The sequence below is a fragment of the Leptonotus elevatus genome, chromosome 14 (assembly GCF_054856555.1).
Source record: "Leptonotus elevatus isolate MCC_2025b chromosome 14, RoL_Lele_1.0, whole genome shotgun sequence".
Taxonomy (NCBI): domain Eukaryota; kingdom Metazoa; phylum Chordata; class Actinopteri; order Syngnathiformes; family Syngnathidae; genus Leptonotus; species Leptonotus elevatus.
This window is the reverse complement of record NC_141252.1, coordinates 22343864-22362727: the sequence shown is the minus strand read 5'-3', so window position 1 is coordinate 22362727 and position 18864 is coordinate 22343864. Positions and strand designations below refer to the sequence as shown.

The window sequence follows — 18864 nt, the reverse complement described above, 5'->3', positions numbered from 1 at the left end:
CTAAAAAGTTGCAAAATCGAGTTCTATCACGTCGTATTCACATACAAGTCACTATTTTTCCAATAGTAACTGGCTCTCGTTTTCTCAATTAATCCTGCTACACTCTCGTTCCACACTAGCGGCTCACCTAAGATGTTACCACACGCAAGATAGCGGCTAAACAGACGCTTAGTGCAACGCTAAAAGGGGTGAATTAATGCAGTTCTATAGTATCGAAAGAACTCTACACTCGGCAAATTCCAATGATGACACGTTCCGTTCAAAAGCCTAAATCATGTATGTTCGAGTGGACATTCTTTTAAATAAAAGCCTCATCAAGGGGCACCATTCTGTAGCGATAATTGATGTTGTCTTATGTTTTCCTATAGGAGCACCACGTTCTATTTACTTTCAGTTTTGGAGAAACACATATAAAATCCAAATCCTCATTTATTTATTCATAATCTGAAGTCGCCACATTCAATGTTTGTGGTTCTTTGTATTAATAAAATAATTACTAATCCACTTGGACACAAGCACGAAGACCAGCCGTTGAACCAGCTCGCGCCACAGGTACGGATTGACATTCAGTTGTGCGTAAGTTCACTTGTATGTGATGAATTTCTTATTTAAAATGTGTAAAATTGCTTTGTGGATTATAGGTGTTTCATGTGAGGCCAGTTCCGATCGTAACCACTTGAAGGCATTCTGGTCACGTGTAACCTCCAAGAAGGCTGGAATGTACTGCCCAGGATTCCAAAGGACTTTTTGGCCCATGTTGCTTATGACTTTTACAAGAGTTTACAGACTGCCAGCCTGCGATCTCAGCAGGGGTGAAAATGAAGCTTTCCGATAAAAATACTTTGGTGCCACAAACTCGTGGTTCTGGCTGGTGAAAAACAAACATTCACATCCTGGTGACATGGCCTGTGGTTGACTCCAAAATAATGTAATCTATTTTGGACTGTCTCTGGCTTAGGTAGAAAGGGGGAGAGCGGACACATCTCACCCCACCCTAGGTTGAATAAGCGCATATTTCCAAGAGTGAAATGTTAAGGGAAGGAAGAAAAAAAATTGAGGGTGACTGGTCTATAATTGTTCCACTAGCATCAAACACAAAGTAACCTCAAGGACAAAACATCTTCATTTTGATGCCATGAGTTCCCCTATCTACATTTCCACCATGGCGCATTTGACAGAGAAATTAATCTAAAATCAGAATAGAAGAGGATCCCTGTGACAATGAAGCAAAATAACCCTGTTTGTTCATCACACATTATTCAGTGGCACTGAATTAAAAATGTTTTGATAGTTAGGAAATTGTTTGGTTCTTTTATTGGAAGCCCCAGAACAAGACAGAGGCGTCTTTATTTTTCAGAAGTAGGATTTTTCTGGTCACAGGTTTTAAAAAAAAGAAAAAAAGACTGTATAATATATATGTTGACACTCCATTTAGCAAAAATTAACAAATTTGTTTCAATTTTCAATATTCACATTCATTTACCTTCATTTGACTGTTTTGTTCGGATGCTTGCCATTTGTCATTAGTAATACACCTTGTGTGAGGACCCCATTAATCACATGTAATTATTGGGGACCTTGTGTGAATGATGTAAATAAATTGACATATATTCAAACTACGTAAAATCTATTTTTCCCAAGTCCTCAGGTGGCATGGTCCAGCAATTGCTTCATCAGTTCTGCTATTTGAAGTTGTGTATAAGCTAACAAAGCCACAGTGGGTATACCTGATTTTTTTCATAGCTGTATGTCAGGTTAAAAAAACTGACATTCATAAAAATCAAAACACAATGAAGGAGAGAAGGCACCTTGTACATTTTCACAAGCTAGCGAGAACGGGCAGAGGGTGTGTTACAACATCTTACCGCTCTGAAGCACACTCTGCCGAGCCCTCTCTTTTTATTTCTTTAGGGCGGTCCCTGGTTACATGGGTGTTCCAACTCTACAGGGGGGAGTGGGGGGAACAGCATAGTTGGAACACAGTGTACTTGTTTGTCTATGTGTGTGCAAGTAAGTGCTGAGTACATGTGTGGTGAAGTTTGCAATAATTTCTTAACAGACAACAAGCGCGTCTTTAGCGGACTGTCTCAATTCATTCCGCTGGGTTGGATGTTCTTGTTCTTGTAGTCATCATGAGTCATCTCCTGTTAATCAGCTGTTAGATACGGCTACCTTAATATGCTATGTAGGAGAAGAGCAAAGCATTCTTCATTGCAAGCAGAAGCAATTCTTCATTGCAGCAAATATTAAAGTGCTTATTCATGTGATAACTAATTGTACAATTTCCGATTAGTCCCCCCTAATTATCAAATGAATAGCACATTTATGCATCATATTGTCAAACTTAAAATTAATTTCTTGATAAAAATAATGTGTACTCATTTTGCTTCTTTCACTTAAAACATTGGTGTCATCCAAATCCTCATCATATTGTTCTGTCAATTCATAATAATTTTCATCATTTTGTTTCATATATCCAGCTATCCGACCTGTGTTGCCAATTATTATTATTGCTAATGAAAACATTATACAACATCCTTGAATTCTGAGTATCACCTCCACAATCATTTAAAACATACCGTTACCATGTCGAAATAGACAGTTCGATGATCGACTTTGTCGTCGTGTCATCGGATTTGCGGCCACATGTGTTGGATGGAGTGTTGGCTCCGATGGCGGGGTAAGATGCTGGTCCGACCTGGCAGACCCAAACGTATTGTGAGGGTCTGCTGGGAACGTCTGGCAGAATCCCCTGCCCGAAAGAGTTTCAACACCCACCTCCGGCAAAATTTCTCCCTTGTCCCGAGGGAGGCGGGGGACATTGAGTCCGAGTGGACGTCGTGAATCGGTGGGGAGAATACTTCGAAGACCTCCTCAATTCCACCGACACGTCTTCCTTTGAGGAAGCAGGATCTGGGGACTCTTAGGTGAGCTCCCCTATTTCTGGGGTCGAAGTCACTGAGGTGGTTGGAAAGCTCCTCAGTGGTAAGGCCCCGGGGGTGGATGAGATCCGCCCGGAGTTCCTAAAGGCTCTGGATGTTGTGGGGCTGTCGTGGTTGACACACCTCTACAACATTACGTGGACATCTGGGACAATGTCTGTGGATTGGCAGACCGGGGTGGTGGTCCCCCTTTGTAAGAAGAGGGTGTGTTCCAACTATAGAGGGATCACACTCAGTCTCCCTGGTAAGGTCTATTCAGGGGTGCTGGAGAGGAGGGTCCGACGGGAAGTTAATTCTTGGATTCAAGAGGAGTAGTGTGGTTTTTGTCCCGGCCTTGTAACAGTGGACCAGCTCTACACCCTCGGCAGGATCCTCGATAGTGCAAAGGAGTTCGCCCAAGTCCACATGTGCTTTGTGGACTTGGAGAAGTCGTTTGACCGTGTCCCTCGGTTAGTCCTGTGGGGGCTGCTTCGGGAGTACGGGGTACCGAGCCGCTTGATACGACCGATGTCAGAGTTTGGTCCGCATTGCCGGCAGTAAGTCAAATTTGTTTCCAGTGTGGATCGGACTCCGCCAAGGCTGCCCTTCATCACCGATTCTGTCCATAACTTTTATGGACAGAATTTCTAGGCGCAACCGATGCGTTGAGTGGGTCCGGTTTGGTGGCCTCAACATTGCATCTCTGCTTTTTGCAGATGATGTGGTGCTGTTGGCTTCTTCAAGCTGTGATCTCCAACTCTCGCTGGAGCGGTTCGCAGCTGAGTGTTTAGCGGTTGGGATGGAAATCAGCACCTACATATCCAAGACCATGGTCCTCAGTCGGAAAAGGGTGGAGTGCCCTCTCCGGGTCGGGGATGAGATCCTGCCCCAAGTGGAGGAGTTCAAGTATCTTGGGGTCTTGTTCACGAGTGAGGGTAGGTTGAGATCGACTGGCGGATTGGTGCAGCGTCTGCAGTGATGCTGACCCTGTATCAGTCCGTTGTGGTAAAGAAGGAGCTGAGCTGAGCCAAAAGGCAAATCTCTCGATTTTCGATCTATGTTCCTACCCTCACCTATTGGTCATGAGCTGTGGGTCATGACCGAAAGAACAAGATCCAAATTCAAGCAGCCGAAATGAGTTTCCTCCACAGGTTGTCCGGGCTCTTGTTAACATTGTGAACATTTTTTACTGTTTCAATTTATATCTTAACCGTTTTGATTTTAGTTATAGCTGTGTAATAATAAGAAAACTGTTTATTCAATTTTACTCATGTATAGTGCCTTTGTTCTCTTCTCTGGGAAAGAAATGTCTAGTAAGGTTTCTGAGTTATCTAAAGGAGTATATGTTTGAAAGTGCAAGCAGAGTTTCTGTCCATAAATTATCCGGTCCAGGAGGTGCCGGGACCAATTATTTTCCTACATCTGGAGTGGACTAAGATATGAGCTGAAGATTTATTATCTGTTTTTGTATTTTACTCTTCCCACAAGGACAGGAGACAGGAGGGGGAGACTATTTTCTGTAAACACTGTTTTTGTATAAGTTGAGATGAGTCCAGAAGGAGGGCACATTGAGAGACCACTTCTGATTCAGTAAGGGTCCTGAATGACTTTAGAAATTTCTAAATAAAATCTCTTGCAAGAAAGCCTCTTCACTTGATCTCAACTTTGAGTTTTATTTCAACACGCAAGAAAACAGAGAACGTTTTCTATCACCAGCCAGGCACTCAATGCTAATGCTAACAGCTAGCTACTAGCCACAAACGCCCGAGACTTGAACCGTAGCATACAATGACGGCATAATAAACTTACGTTTTGTTCGCATGCTAAATTAGCTATTACATATACTTTCGGGGTGGCATTGTGATAATGGTGGTAGAAAATATGTAATTTCAATAAAAACGTCGATAATGCAAGCCAAAACGTTAAAGGGAAGTAGTCAATCTGGCGTTCACACCACCATGCAGGCAGACTTCAAAGTAAAATCCGCCAACGCTGTTGCATTAGTGTCAATGTATTATTTAGTCAACTTTATTTTCAAGTTTGCCTTAGGGTAGGTGGCGTGTGTTTGCGGCTTCCCTGACATGTCTGAATGACGGCGCTGTGCCAGCCCAGCTCGCACACGTACACACACGCACAGGTCTTTGTTGTTATTAGTCTAAGTCGAGTTGCAAGTCTTTTAACATTTTGTCGAGTCTAAAGTCGTCACATTCACTCGAGTCCACACCTCTGTGACAATTACCAATATGACATGTCACAATCATATATAAAGTCAACGCAATGTGGAAACGTTTCTCTATTTAAAAAGTTACAGTGACTGGAAAACGATTTCTGTCATGTTGATCTTATGTTCTGTCTTTCCATTAGTTTCACTACACAAGCCTCATGATGCTTCCGTCTGTTCCCTCGGTTCCAGAATATTGACGAAATAAATGTGTTAAACACATTTACAATTTTAGTCACTTTTAGGTCCGTTTAGATCTTTTTTTTCAGTTTGGAAATTGGGAAGAATAAATGGGCGTACACTTCCATCTTTTCGGAGCTTTGTAATGGTGTTTTTTTTTTTTGCCTATAAACTCCATTAGGACAGTTAAAAATGGCACAACGTACATCTGTCGTTTTGTCACTTAAGACTTGAAGACGTTAAAACAATGCTTGCAAGCTTTAAGGTGTACAGTTATGCAAACACTTTCAGCACTGTGCCTTTCAAATGACGGCTACTTTTGGTAGCCACACTTTTTTTTAACTTGACTTTCACGCATGCGCAAACGTAATGCAGACTTAAGAGTGTTATACAGTATATAAATTATGTTTTTATGAATGCTGTACAGGCAAGTGTTTTGTGCTAGTGTAGATGCCATAGGTTAGCGATCAAAAACATAATCTTGTCACACATGCGCGCGCAGATTGTGCGTTGACAGGATATCCTCCACCTGCTGACGTGTCCTACGGCAAGTAACAATCGTATACCTAAGACACTGTATAATTAAAAACAACTAACCCAAACCAAAGTTCACTACAATTTTAACCTACGCTACTCAAATATTGATGGATCATAGAAATAAATGTTTCAAAACAATGCAAACCATTGCATAGAATGTCCCAAATCGAAGTGCCTTGCGAAGGCAAGATTATAGATATGCCATTTTGAAGATACTCAAACTCACGGATGTCGACAATTTTAGGCAGAATGGACATCTTCCACAGTTCAATCGCATGTTAAAGCAGAGTGCACACTGGGGGCGATCATGCAACTTAACTGGACTCTTGAGGTTATATTTACTCTCCATAATCTTCAATTACTTGAAAGAAGATAGACGATCGCAGTTGAGCGGTTAATTCACTATTTAACGATCAGTCACCTATGGGTTATAGCTGAATTTAGCTCTCTGGCTAGCATCAATGAGCGTCACTAGCAACTGAAGGCCTGGTGATTGGATCCATCCCTTTCATATGCATTCAGGCATGCACCTAAAACGTTTAATTCTAGGCGGCACAAAGAGATATATAGTGCAGTATCTGGTTTTATTTCGAGTTTTAAACCGGGATTTAAATCTGTATTTTAAATATTCCATAGTTGTTCGCATGACGTCAAACATGAAAATGTCAAGCTGTTTTTTTTAAGGATTTTTTATTATTATTATTGAACAAATATACAATTACAAACAATCTACGCATTTGACAAGTCAAAACAAGTCAAACATCTTCATACACAGAGCCATGCAGCATTTAAACAACAGAATGAAATTAAAAGACAAAATAAAAAAATTAAAATAAAGGGCATTAAACATAAGGGCATTAAAACAACTTAAATTTATAGAGACATTTAGTCTTCACAAAAATCAAAGATTTGTACCACAAACGTAACTCATTCAACCATTGATTACAACATGGGTTTCTTTTGAAAAATCTACATTTGAATATAAAATATTTCCCTAATATCAGCAACACATTAATAACAAAATTATTATTTTTTTTTTCACCAAGGATCCCATACTTAATAGAGTCCATCGTCAAAGATGGCAGTTCAATTTGTTTGGAACTAAGCCAGCACTGCCTCTCCAACCAAAAATCCGTATTGAACTACAAAGAAAGAATAAGTGGTCGAGGTTTTCAACTTTCTCATCACAAAAAACACAGCAGTTCACTTAAAAAATTATTTAGTTGGATAAATCTCATTTTAGGGGGAATTAGGAAAGAGAGCTATCCAGTCCTAATTTGTTTAATCTTGTCTACTAAAAAAAACAAAAGTTCCTTCTAACAGGGCCCGGAAAAAATTCTGGCATTAATATAGTTCTAATTGTCTTATTAGTCATTTTATCATCAAATAAATCAACACCTTGTATGCAGAGCTGTCTTTGTCCATCGGAAATTTTAGACCGCAAAGTGTCTTCTCTAACCATTGTTATTAAAGGCAATGGAATGGCTTTTATCATCTTTTTGTATTCTCTAACAGAACACTGCAAATTATATTTCTCACTAAAATCCTCATATTTCAACAGAATCCCATTATCATCCAGAAAGTGAGCAACTGTCCAGACTCCTCGAGTCCTCCATCCCTCTATATAAACTGATTACCTATTGTACAAGATATACCGATTGTTCCATACTGCCGTGTTATGAGGTGTAAAATTATGTTTGAAAATTAGCTTCCAGTAAAGGAGGGAGGACCTGTTGATAGAAATCAGAGAGTTGTATTGGTAATGCTCTGTTGTCAAAATCGCATCTAAAAAAAAAATCTATGCCACCCATTTCCTGAAAAATCACATAGGAGACAATGTTCCAAAAGGATTGTTTATTTTTAATAAAGCCAATTAGCCACTTCAATTTCAAAACCCCATTCATCACTTCAAAATCAATAGCATTCACTCCACCATCCTCATAACATTTAACCACATCGACTTTCCTTGATATACTGGCATTTATTCCGACATATAAACGTACAATTTAAACTATTAATTGCCTCAATCATTTTATTTGAAACGGGTAGCGAACAGGCTGGGTAAATTAAACGAGATAAACTCTCTGTTTTGGACAAGAGTACCGTCCCAAAAATCGTAATGTCTCTCTGCAGCCATCTGTTAAGCATTGACTTACACTTATCTTTATTGTTTCCAAAATGTTTGCTTTCCATTACAGAATTTTCCTTAGAAATACTAATATGCAAGGATTTAACTTCCTTCTTAACTGTAATCCCATAAATGGACTATAGAGGGCAGTCATGCAACGTCAACAACACACATTTATCTAATTTAATTTAAATCCAGAAGCCTTTGAAAAGAGATTCATGTTTTCAAATGCTTAGGGAAATTGATTCTAATAATTTTTTAAAAATAAGGTTGTGTTATCCGCCAGCTGACTTATGACTATCTTTCTATTCATCACATCCAACTCCTTAATAGGGCCATTCTTGATTAGAATAGATAACATTTCAGATGCCATAATAAGAAGTGGTGAACTGCCACAACCTTGACGTATGCCTCTTTTAATCTCAAATCTTGAGCAAGTGCTATGACCTAAAGCTACAGAGCTATTGATGTTATTATACAGCATAAAGATAAGGTCAATACATTTATCTCCAAACCCAAAATAACTTAAAGTTCTCAAAATAAATGGATGTTCAACTAAATTAAAGGCCTTCTGAAAGTCTTAAAATAAAATAACTCCCTCATCCTGAAACAAATGTATATATTCCAGCAAGTCCAGTACTATTCTAATATTATTATGAATTGACCTGCCCTTCAAAAAGCCTGCTTGAGTCTCACTAATTACGGAGGCCACATCCTTTTTCAATTTTACAGTAATAGCTCCAGAAATAATCTAATAATCTGTGTTAAGTAAGGTTATCGGTCTCATGTTTATCCAGATATCTTTTATCTTTACCAGATTTCGGAATTAAAGTAATTAAACCTTGTTTCATTGTGTGCATCAATTCCTTATTCATTATGCATTCCTTTACTGCCTCATACAACAGTTCCCTCAACTCCACCTAAAAAAAGCGATAGAAATTACTTTTAAACCCATCCGTTCCCGGGCATTTGTTCATTGCCATTTTCATACAGACTTAATCCCATAAATCTTTAAAAGATTCGTAAATGCAGGGAATGTTGCCCCTAATTCTCAAAAAAAAAAAGTGTCATTGTTTGCTGAGGAGTACTTCGATGAAAATAAAGTGGAATAAAATTAACAAACCTATTTTTTATAGACGTAACATCTTTGCTTTCTATACCATTTATTATGAGGCTTGTAATAGGAGTTTCTCTGCTGCTGTCTTTTCTCTAGCCCACAAAAATAAGAAGAATTATTTTCTCCATCCTCAATCCATTTGGCACGTGATCTTATATAGGCACCTTGCGCACGTTCAAGATAAATATCATCTAATTGTGCTTGTAATGATATTAGTGGAACATTGGTAATTTCTTGAAGCAGAGGACTTTCCTTTCCATGTTTTTTCCTATTACTTTTCTTGCTAAATGACACTGTAAATTCCCTTATTTAAAATGTAACGTATTCCCATTTGGCCACAAAGCTTCCTGTTGATCCATCATTGCCAATGACCCTTATAATTTCCCGTATCCTCTCACAATACTGCTCATTATGTAACAGATAAGAATTGAATTTCCAATATCCCTTTCCTTTAAATTCCTTTCTCTCTTGTTCTAAAACCACTCCATACAAAACAATGATCAGTGAGCGGCGTAGCAGAGATGAAAGCTTGTGTGGAGTGTCTCCAACCAGTAATCAATTCTTGACCTTCTCCCTCCATTAGGTTTATACCAAGAATAACTTTTAACCCCCTTATTAAAATATTTCCATATGTCAACTAAATTATTGTCATCCATAAAAATTTTAATAATAGGGCTAAACTGTGCTTACCCACATCTAGGGGGCATTCTATCCTCTCATTCATTGATAGTCATGTTCCAATCACCACCTACTAAAACATAATTTGTGGGATATAATATTCTAAGATCAAATATCACATTTGTCACATTTTCCAATAGACATTCGTTATATCCATAAACAATGATTAACATAAGAAATAGGCTGTCAACCTTCAAAACTACAGCCACCCAGTGTCCATCTCCATCCGCTTTGTGAGTTACAATTTCCTCTGGGCAGTTGTTAAAACATATCACCACCCCTCGAGATCAATTAGAGCCATGACTAAAAAAAATCTTGTCTCCCCACTGGTTAGACCGAAACAAAGTGTCCGTTTCAGAAGAATAAGTCTCTTGTAAAAGAAAAAAAACAATTTGATTTCTGCCCTTTACAAAACAAAAACAATGCTTTCCTTTTAACTATATTTTTTAATCCCCTAACATTCAAAGACCCAAATGTAAGTTTAACATTTATCATTAACAAGAAAAAAGCAAATGTTTGAAAATGAACACAAACCAGAACTCTCACACACACCCAAAAACTAAGCAACTTATCTTATTTCTCTTATAAAAAAAGAATGTGGGAAATCCTCTGTAACACCATTCCCCTGCTGGAACAAAACGCCATTTTTCGGTATCACTCCTTAACAAAAATGCGTCGACCAATTATGAACCCAAAGGGTCCACGATAATAAGCAATGTCACCTCTCTTCCTGGTTTGCATAATCTGTGGCCATAGCTTCTCTCTCTCCATCTTGTCTTCCCTGGTTAGATCTTCAGTGAAGCGAATCCCTGCAGCCTTGCAGTCAGGCGATTTCTTCGTCATTCTCCAAATGGCGTCCCTGTGTAGCCGCTTGGTAAACTGCACAATCACCTGCCGTGTGTTGTTAGCCTCCATCTTCCCCAATCGATGCACTGTGTCCACATAGTTATCCAGTTTCGAAGTCCATTCCAGAGCGATTTTCCCGAGCAGCTGAAACACCTCCCGTCAAATATCTTCCTCCTTCGCCTCAGTCATCCCTTTTATCCTCAAATTCCAGCGTCGTTTGTATCGGTTTTGCTCTCTTGATCTGAGTTTGTCAAATTATTTTCCCAGGGTTGACACTTTCACCTCCAATTCAGTGATCTTGTCTTTATTTTCCTTCACTCCCGCCGCGTTGAACTCAATCGATGCAGTGAGAGTCGCATTCAATTTCGTGTTATCATTTAGCTTAGCATCAAGCGCATCTTCTTGTTAAACTTCTCCTTTTCCTGATTATCAAACCTTTCATGAAGCGCCTGAACCGCTGTCAGTACCTCCGCCGCGAACGGCCCCATTTTAGACAACTTTTTGGTTGGTCTTTCGTATGAGTTGCCGGCTGTGATTCAATTTCATCAAAAGATCTCTTTCCATCGTTGTTAGCAAAGTTCGCACTCCATGCTATTGTCATGTTCACACCGAGACGTCACATTGTGGCATCCACTATTTTTCTTCAGGTCTTTAGCCTCCTTGTCTTTGTCTTTCTTACTTCCTGGCATGGTTAGATGCTCAAAGTTAACTTTTCAACAGGGGTAAATTACTCAAACAACTTAACTTTGAGGAAATTCCCAGAGCGCTCGCCCAACACAGCTGCAAAGCTCACCAAATGTTAAAAAACAACATGGAATTACCAGCTATAAAACAAATCCATATATATTAGGTAAACTGTAAATAGTTAAACTGAGAACATGCAGTCTTCTGGTCATTACTGTTAGTATAATATAGTGAGCATTAAGATACAAGAACCAGTGGAAGTTTCCACCTGAACTTTACAGTATATGTTAATGTTATATGTTGTGTGTTCTGTAAAGTGCTTTGTTACAAGCTTGGAGCTGTTGTGAATGCGCTATATGAATAAAGTTGAGTTCACCAAATAAATTTCAACAAAAAATAACAAGAACTGTTAAAGTATAGTGGAATTTATTCACTCAACGTCGGCAATTTTTCAATTGTTTATCGTTCTGGGTCACAAATTGTAAGATGTATCATCATTATTGCTATTCAAAATCTCTATTCTTGCCATGGGAATTGATTTGCCTTCATCTCAAGCTTGTACACAGTCTCCCCATTCAGAGATACGATATTTGTCCAACTCATAATACTTGCCCTGCCCAAACGTTGCCACCTTGTGCAACATGGTTGGAAGCTATGCTATTAGTATTCTCACATGACCACTGTGCCATCATTGTCACAGCAAGGCAAAGGCATGCCAGCTTCCTTTTTCTTTTTTAAATGCACACTGTTGGCTTGTCCACTGGCCAGCGATTTCAGCAGGATCTGCTTTTCAGCTAGTCGGAGCTGGATTGCCACACGACCATGAGCCGATAGATCTGGTTGCTGTAGCATGACGATGTCCTCCTGAAATACATAAAGCAGAAATGATCAATAGACAAGGACATTCTATGAACAAAAGGTACCCTTAAATGCATAATTAAACAATCAAATTCTAACCTCAGATGTAGTCTTATAGTTCTTGAGCAGCAGAGTGACTCTAGTCTCCAGGAATGTCCACAATTTGATTTCATTCTCCCAGCTAACAGGGTAATCAGGACAGTTCAGGTTTAAGATCTTATTGATGGAGTCTCCTACAAGGTAGTCTTGCAGTTCTTCTGTAATAAAACAAAACCAGAAGTCCAAGAGTAAAACTATTAAACTCTGACTCCTGACTCAGCAGCAAGAAGGTTTTAATCTCCCCTTTTCTGTGGGTGAGTTAGCATGTACACCCTGAGATAGCAGGGGTTCACTTCAGGTACTACAGCTTCTTCTTTCAGGCCAAAGTCAAAAAAAAAATTCCCCCCCAGCCCGAGCAGCGATTGCTGCAAGGTCCCTATTGTTTTCGCTGCAAGGTCCCTATTGTTTTTGTAGGAATTCTTAATGGAACACTGTCCCGGCATGTTCGATTTATGGCTATGAAAATTGGGGGGCACATGTAGCATAATAATGTATTGTGGCCCTCTTGTAATACAGTACTATAAAGAAGAAAATAAGGACCAGTAGACCTAAAAATATGGGCTCACCACCTGTAAGAGCCCCGATCAGAACCCAAGTGGTGTTTTGTTATTGGACTTCTGTGCTCGTCACGGATTGTCCATAACGAACACCATGTTCAAACATAGGGGTGTTCATATGTGCACTTGGTACCAGGATACCCTTGGCCGCAGTTCGATGATAGACTTCGTAGTCGTGTCATCGAATTTGCGGCCGCATGTTTTGGACACTCAGGTTAAGAGAGGGGCGCAGCTGTCAACTGATCACCACCTGGTGGTGTGTTGGCTCCGATGGTGGGGGAAGATGCCAGACCTGGCAGACCTAAACATATAACGTCTAGCGGAATCACAAAAAGTTTTAATGCCCACCTTCGGCAGAACTTCTCCCTTGTCCCGGGGGAGGATATGTTCCGCGCCTCCATTGTTGAGGTGGCCGATCGGAGCTGTGGCCATAAGGTGGCCGGTGCCTGTCGTAGCGGCAATCCTCAAACCCGCTGGTGGACACCAGCGGGGTAAGGGATGCTGTCAGGCTGAAGAAGGAGTCCTATCGAGCCTTTTTGGTCTGTGGGACTCCGGAGGCAGCTGTACCGGCTGGCCAAGCGTAACGCGGCTTCGGCGGTCACTGAGGCAAAAACTCGGTCATGGGAGAAGTTCGGTGAAGCCATGGAAAATGACTTCCGTACGGCTTTGAGGAAATTCGGATCCACCATCTGGCGTCTCAGGAGAGGAAAGCAGTGCACTATTAACACTGTGTATAGTGGAGATGGGGTGCTGCTGACCTCGACTTGGGATGCCGTACTTACTTCGAAGTCCTCCTCAATTCCACCGACACGTCCTCCTTTGAGGAAGCAGAGTCTGGGGACTCTGAGGTGGGCTCTCCTATCTGTGGGGTCGAAGTCACTGAGGTGGTTGGAAAGGTCCTCAGTGGCAGGGCCTCTGGGGTGGATGATATCCACCCGGAGTTCCTAAAGGCTCTGGATGTTATGGGGCTGTCGTGGTTGACACGCCTCTACAACATCACGTGGACATCGGGGGCAGTGCCTCTGGATTGGCAGACCGGGGTGGTGGTCCTCCTTTTTAAGAAGGGGACGGTTCCAACTATAGAGGGATCAAACTCCTCAGTCTCCCTGGTAAGGTCTATTCAGGTGTGCTGGACAGGAGGGTCCATCGGGAAGTCGAATCTCGGATTCAGGAGGAACAGTGTGGTTTTCGTCCCGGCCGTGGAACAGTGGACCAGCTCTACACCCACGGCAGGGACCTTGAGGGTGCATGGGAGTTCGCCCAACTAGTCTACATGTGTTTTGTATATTTGGAGAAGGCACTCGACCGTATCCCTCGGGAAGCCCTTTGGGGGGTGCTTCGGGAATATGGGGTACCGAGCCCCTTGATGCGGGCTATTCGGTCCCTGCACGACCGGTGCCAGTTTGGTCCGCATTGCCGGCAGCAAGTCGGATTTGTTTTCAGTGAGGGTTGGTGGCCTCAGCATTACATCTCTGCTTTTTGCAGATGATGTGGTGCTGCTGGCTTCATCAAGCTGCGATCTCCAACTCTCACTGGAGCGGTTTGCAGCTGAGTGTGAAGCGGTTGGGATGAGACTATGGTCCTCAGTCGGAAAAGGATGGCGTTCCCTCTCCGGGTCGGTGATCAGATTCTGTCCCAAGTGGAGGAGTTCAAGTATCTTGGGGTCTTGTGTAAGGGCAGGATGGAGCGGGAGATCGACAGGCGGATCGATGCAGCGTCTGCAATGATGTGGACTCTGTTTCAGGCCGTTGTGGTGAAGAGAGAGCTAAGTCGAAAGGCGAAGCTCTCGATTTACCGGTCGATCTACGTTCCGACCCTCACCCCCCACCGAAAGAACGGCCGAAATGAGTTTCCTCCGCAGGGTGTCCGGGCTCTCCCTTAGAGATAGGGTGAGAACCTCGGTCATCCGGGAGGGACTCGGAGTAGAGCCGCTGCTCCTCCGCCTTGAGAGGACCCGGTTGCGGTGGCTCGGGCATCTGGTTCGGATGCCTCCTGGACGCCTCCCTGGAGAGGTGTTCCGGGCACGTCCCACCGGCGGGAGGCCCCGGGGACGACCCAGCCAAGACTCGCTAGGGAGACTATGTCTCTCGGCTGGCCTGGAAACGCCTTGGGATCCCTGGAGGAGCTGGTTGAAGTGGCTGGGAAGAGGGAAGTCTGTGCTTCTCTGCTAACGCTGCTGCCCCCGCGACCTGACCTAGGATAAGCGGCAGAAGATGGATGGATGGATGGACAGACGCAAAAACAAAGAGCTGACAACAAGCATCAGGAAAGCCTGGGCTTCCAGGATCCTCAAGCAATGCCATGGTGCATCGAGGAAGTGATTAAGGCAAAGAGATTCCCAACCAACTACTGAAGATTGACATATCGTTTTGAAAATACCATCCCTCCAACCTTTTTTGCCATACAAAACACTGGGAGGTATGCATGGTGATTTCGTCACAGTATTAAAACAATTTTACATTCTGTTTTCGTGGGGTTTATGAGCTGGAAGCCCAAATAATGTAAAGATTAAAAAAAACTTGAAATCACTTAAATTGTGTGCTCTGAATTTATAATTTATGAAAGTTTGACTTTTTGAATGGAATTTTGGAAATTATTTAACTCTTCGAGGATATTGTAATTTTTTTACGAGCACCTGTGTGTGTGTGTGTGGGGGGGGGGGTGCGTGCGTGCGTGTGTTGGTTGGGGTAAGGGCAGGGGTAGGCAAGTTCGGTCCTAGAGAGCCGCAGTCTTTCATGTTTTTGATGTCTGAACACAGCTGAGAGGCTCCTGCAGAACGTAATTATAAGCAAATGATTTGAAACGCCTGGGTTGGAGGCAGGAGACAGAAAACATGCAGGACTGCGGCTCTCTAGGACCGAACTTGCCTATCCCTGGGTTAAGGTAAGGGTCTAGGAATTGCATTATGTAAATGAGATGTCCCCACTAGACAAGTAATCCCAACATGTGTGTGTGTTTGCTTTTGTCTTTACTACATTGTGGGGCCCATGCGCGCGTGTTTTTCCAGGTTTAACTCTTTGACTGCCAGACGTTTTCAGAAAAGGGATGCTGTGAGTGCCAGCCGATTTAAGCATTTTGACTGATCTTTCAAGGTCCACAGAAAATGTTCTGTTTGGACTATGGAAACACACATACTACCAAATGAAAGATTGAACTCTCATCTTTCATCAGAAAAAAAAGTTTGTTTCTACCTTATTCCGTTCTTCAGTAATCAACAGTAGAAAATGGTTAGTTTCATCCAAATGCGCTTGTTTTGGACCAAAATACGGAGAAATCAAGCTTTTAGTGAAACAATATTATTTCATGCACTCTAGTGAATTTTACACTTCTTTTTGTCCATGAATGATGCCACAAACACCTAAATAGTGCTTTACTTCTATAAAACACTACCACAAAGAATGAAAAAGTGTTTTTTGATAGCAAAATACGTTTATTTACATTCAACAGTGTAACAATTTGACAACAATTTGGCAAACAATTTACAAATGTGTGCAACTGTGGTACTATTTACAATTATGTGGATGTTTCAACGACAGTTTTTCTTTTTGTGTAACACTCCCCTTTGTGCAAGGAGACGCAACAGGATTTGCACAACAGATTAGTTTCACTGCGATTGCCTCTTCGCGTGCAGACGCTACACTTTCTTGCTGGCCGTTTTTTTCCGGGGAATAGCAAGTATATACTGCAGTGTGTGTTGCCATCAAGTCTACTATCAGGATCATGCTACGGTTACGTTACGGTGGTGTTACGTCTGGCTTCCTCATGTCCTTCAGTTCCTATACCGGGTGGTAGATGTTCTGATCCATCTTATCCACTCCATTCATGGTGGCATCGTAGTCCAGAACCAGTGTCTTCTCCGTGATCAGACTGTACCCGCTCCTCCGATGAATATGCATTGGACTCGGGGTACTCTCCATCGTCCGATTGTGCAGAAGTGCTCGGTCGGTTGTGCTCCGCGTTTTCCGGCGTGAGCATCGCTAGCCGGTGAGGCTTTATGACGTGAGAATAACGGCCGCGTCAACGCTTCCAACTTCGGCGTCAACCTCGGGAGTCACCATCATCATCATCATTAATGTGCATTGGTCGATGCTTTTCGACTACTCTCCATTGTCCGATCGAATTTCCGCTTGTGCAGAAGTGCTCGGTCGGTTGTGCTACGCGTTTTCCGGCGTTAGCATCGCTAGCCGGTGAGGCTTTACTACGTGATCATAACGGTCGTGTCAACGCTTCCAACTTCGGCGTCAAGCTCGGAGTCACCATCATCATCATCGTCGACATCAATGCGCTTTTTAGTATTGATCGATGCTTTCCGTCTTTGAAAAAATGCTCAAGCGTGAGCTGCTTGCAACCGGTCGCCATTGTTGCTTCATCAGCCATTGTCCCCTCAAGACTAGAGCTCCGCCTCACGTCTTCTACTGAGGCCCACCCAATCTTGTCTAAAGAGAGTCATCGCTGCCATCTAGGGGCCAAAACGAGTCATTATACTAACTAGATCTGCTTGATACTTTCAGCACAGCTGCCCAAGGTTTTCCTCCACCCGTTTCCAAAAAACCCCCCAAAAAAACAGTGAACGTCTTTTAGCGTCTTTGGCGCCCCTCCGTAGGTTTTTACTAAACATTATTTAACATTTATGGCAGTCAAAGAGTTAAGCACCATTGTGGGGACCAACTTGAAAACGTGGGGACATTTTGGTGGTCCCCACAAGTTTAGACCTCTTTTTGAGGGTCAAGACTTGGATTTGAAGTTAAGGTTTGAATTAGGTTATAATTGAGGATAGAGTAGGGAATGGGGGTAGGCAATAATTTTTGATGGTTAGGGGAAGGGGCTAGGAAATGCATCATGTCAATGAGAGGTCCCCACGATAATACAAAGACAAGTGTGTGTGTACATATATATATATATATATACAGTGCTGCTCAAAAGTTTGTGAAGCCTGCAGGCATGGTCAGACTTTTTGTATAAAATATTAAAATAACCTTATTAAATGTTTAGTCATATCCAAATCTACAATGCTGACATTGAAAATAATGGACTTGAACAAAAATAATGATAATATTGTCATTCATTCTTGAACAAAAGTTTTTGATTTAAGAAAAACTCAATTTCATGGGTGCAAAAGTATGTGAACCTCTCACTTAATCAGACATTGCACCTCCTTTTGCAATGATAACTTCACTAAAGTTATCAGTCTTTCACATGTACTTCGGGGGATTTTTGACACTCTTCCTTGCAAAATTTAGCCAGTTGAGAGAGGTTGGAGGTCTAGCATAAACTGCCTGCTTCAGGTCCTGCAACAGTATTTTGAAATAATTTAAGTCAGGATTTTGACTGGGCACATCCAGAACATGAATCTTGTTATTCTTCAGCCATTCATTGGTTGTATTGCTGGAATGCTTTGGATTATTGTCATGTTGCATGATCCATCGTCTACCAGGCTGTGACTTCACAAAGGACAGCTTCAGGTTATGTTCCAGGATTTCACAATATTCCTCTGAAATCATGATTCCCTGGATTATGTGTTGTCCAGGTCCTGAGGATGAAAAGCCAGCCCAGAACCACCCTGCTTAACTGTAGGGAGAAGGTTATTTTGCTGGTATACAGTGTTGACTTTTCACCAAACATGACTTTTTTAGTTGTGACCAAACAGTTAAATTTTGGACTCATCTTTCAACAGAAGGGACTTCCAAAAAGCTTTAGGTTTGTCCAGGTACTCTCTGGCAAAGTTGTGATGGGCAGCTTTGATCTTTTTTGTGAGAAGAGACTTCTACCTAGCAAACCTTCCATGAAAGCCTTGTCAATTGACTTTTCTTCTGATTGTTGAAGCATGCACATTGACCTAGATGCAGCAAAAGAGGTGTGCAAATCCCTTGATGTGATGTTCGAGTTGGCTTTTATACCTGAATTATCATTTTTCTTGTGGTTCTTGCTGATATTTTAGAAGGTTGTACCCTTCTAGGCAGGATTGTAGTATCTTTCAGTGTTCTCTAGTTGCAGATGATCTGCTTCACAGTGCAATGATGAAGCTTAATTTTTTTGGG

At 41.8% G+C, this 18864-nt stretch overlaps 1 protein-coding gene across 1 annotated transcript in view; it reads right to left on the bottom strand.

The window, feature by feature from the left end:
- Window positions 1–11719: 11719 nt before the first annotated feature.
- The window catches only part of setd3 (SET domain containing 3, actin histidine methyltransferase), a 110363-nt gene continuing 103218 nt past the window's right edge, over window positions 11720–18864 (bottom strand). The window contains 3 exon segments of the mRNA XM_086094538.1: window positions 11720–11989; window positions 11991–12176; window positions 12270–12427. Coding sequence (XP_085950664.1) covers window positions 11912–11989; window positions 11991–12176; window positions 12270–12427 — 422 coding nt within the window. The 3' untranslated portion in view covers window positions 11720–11911.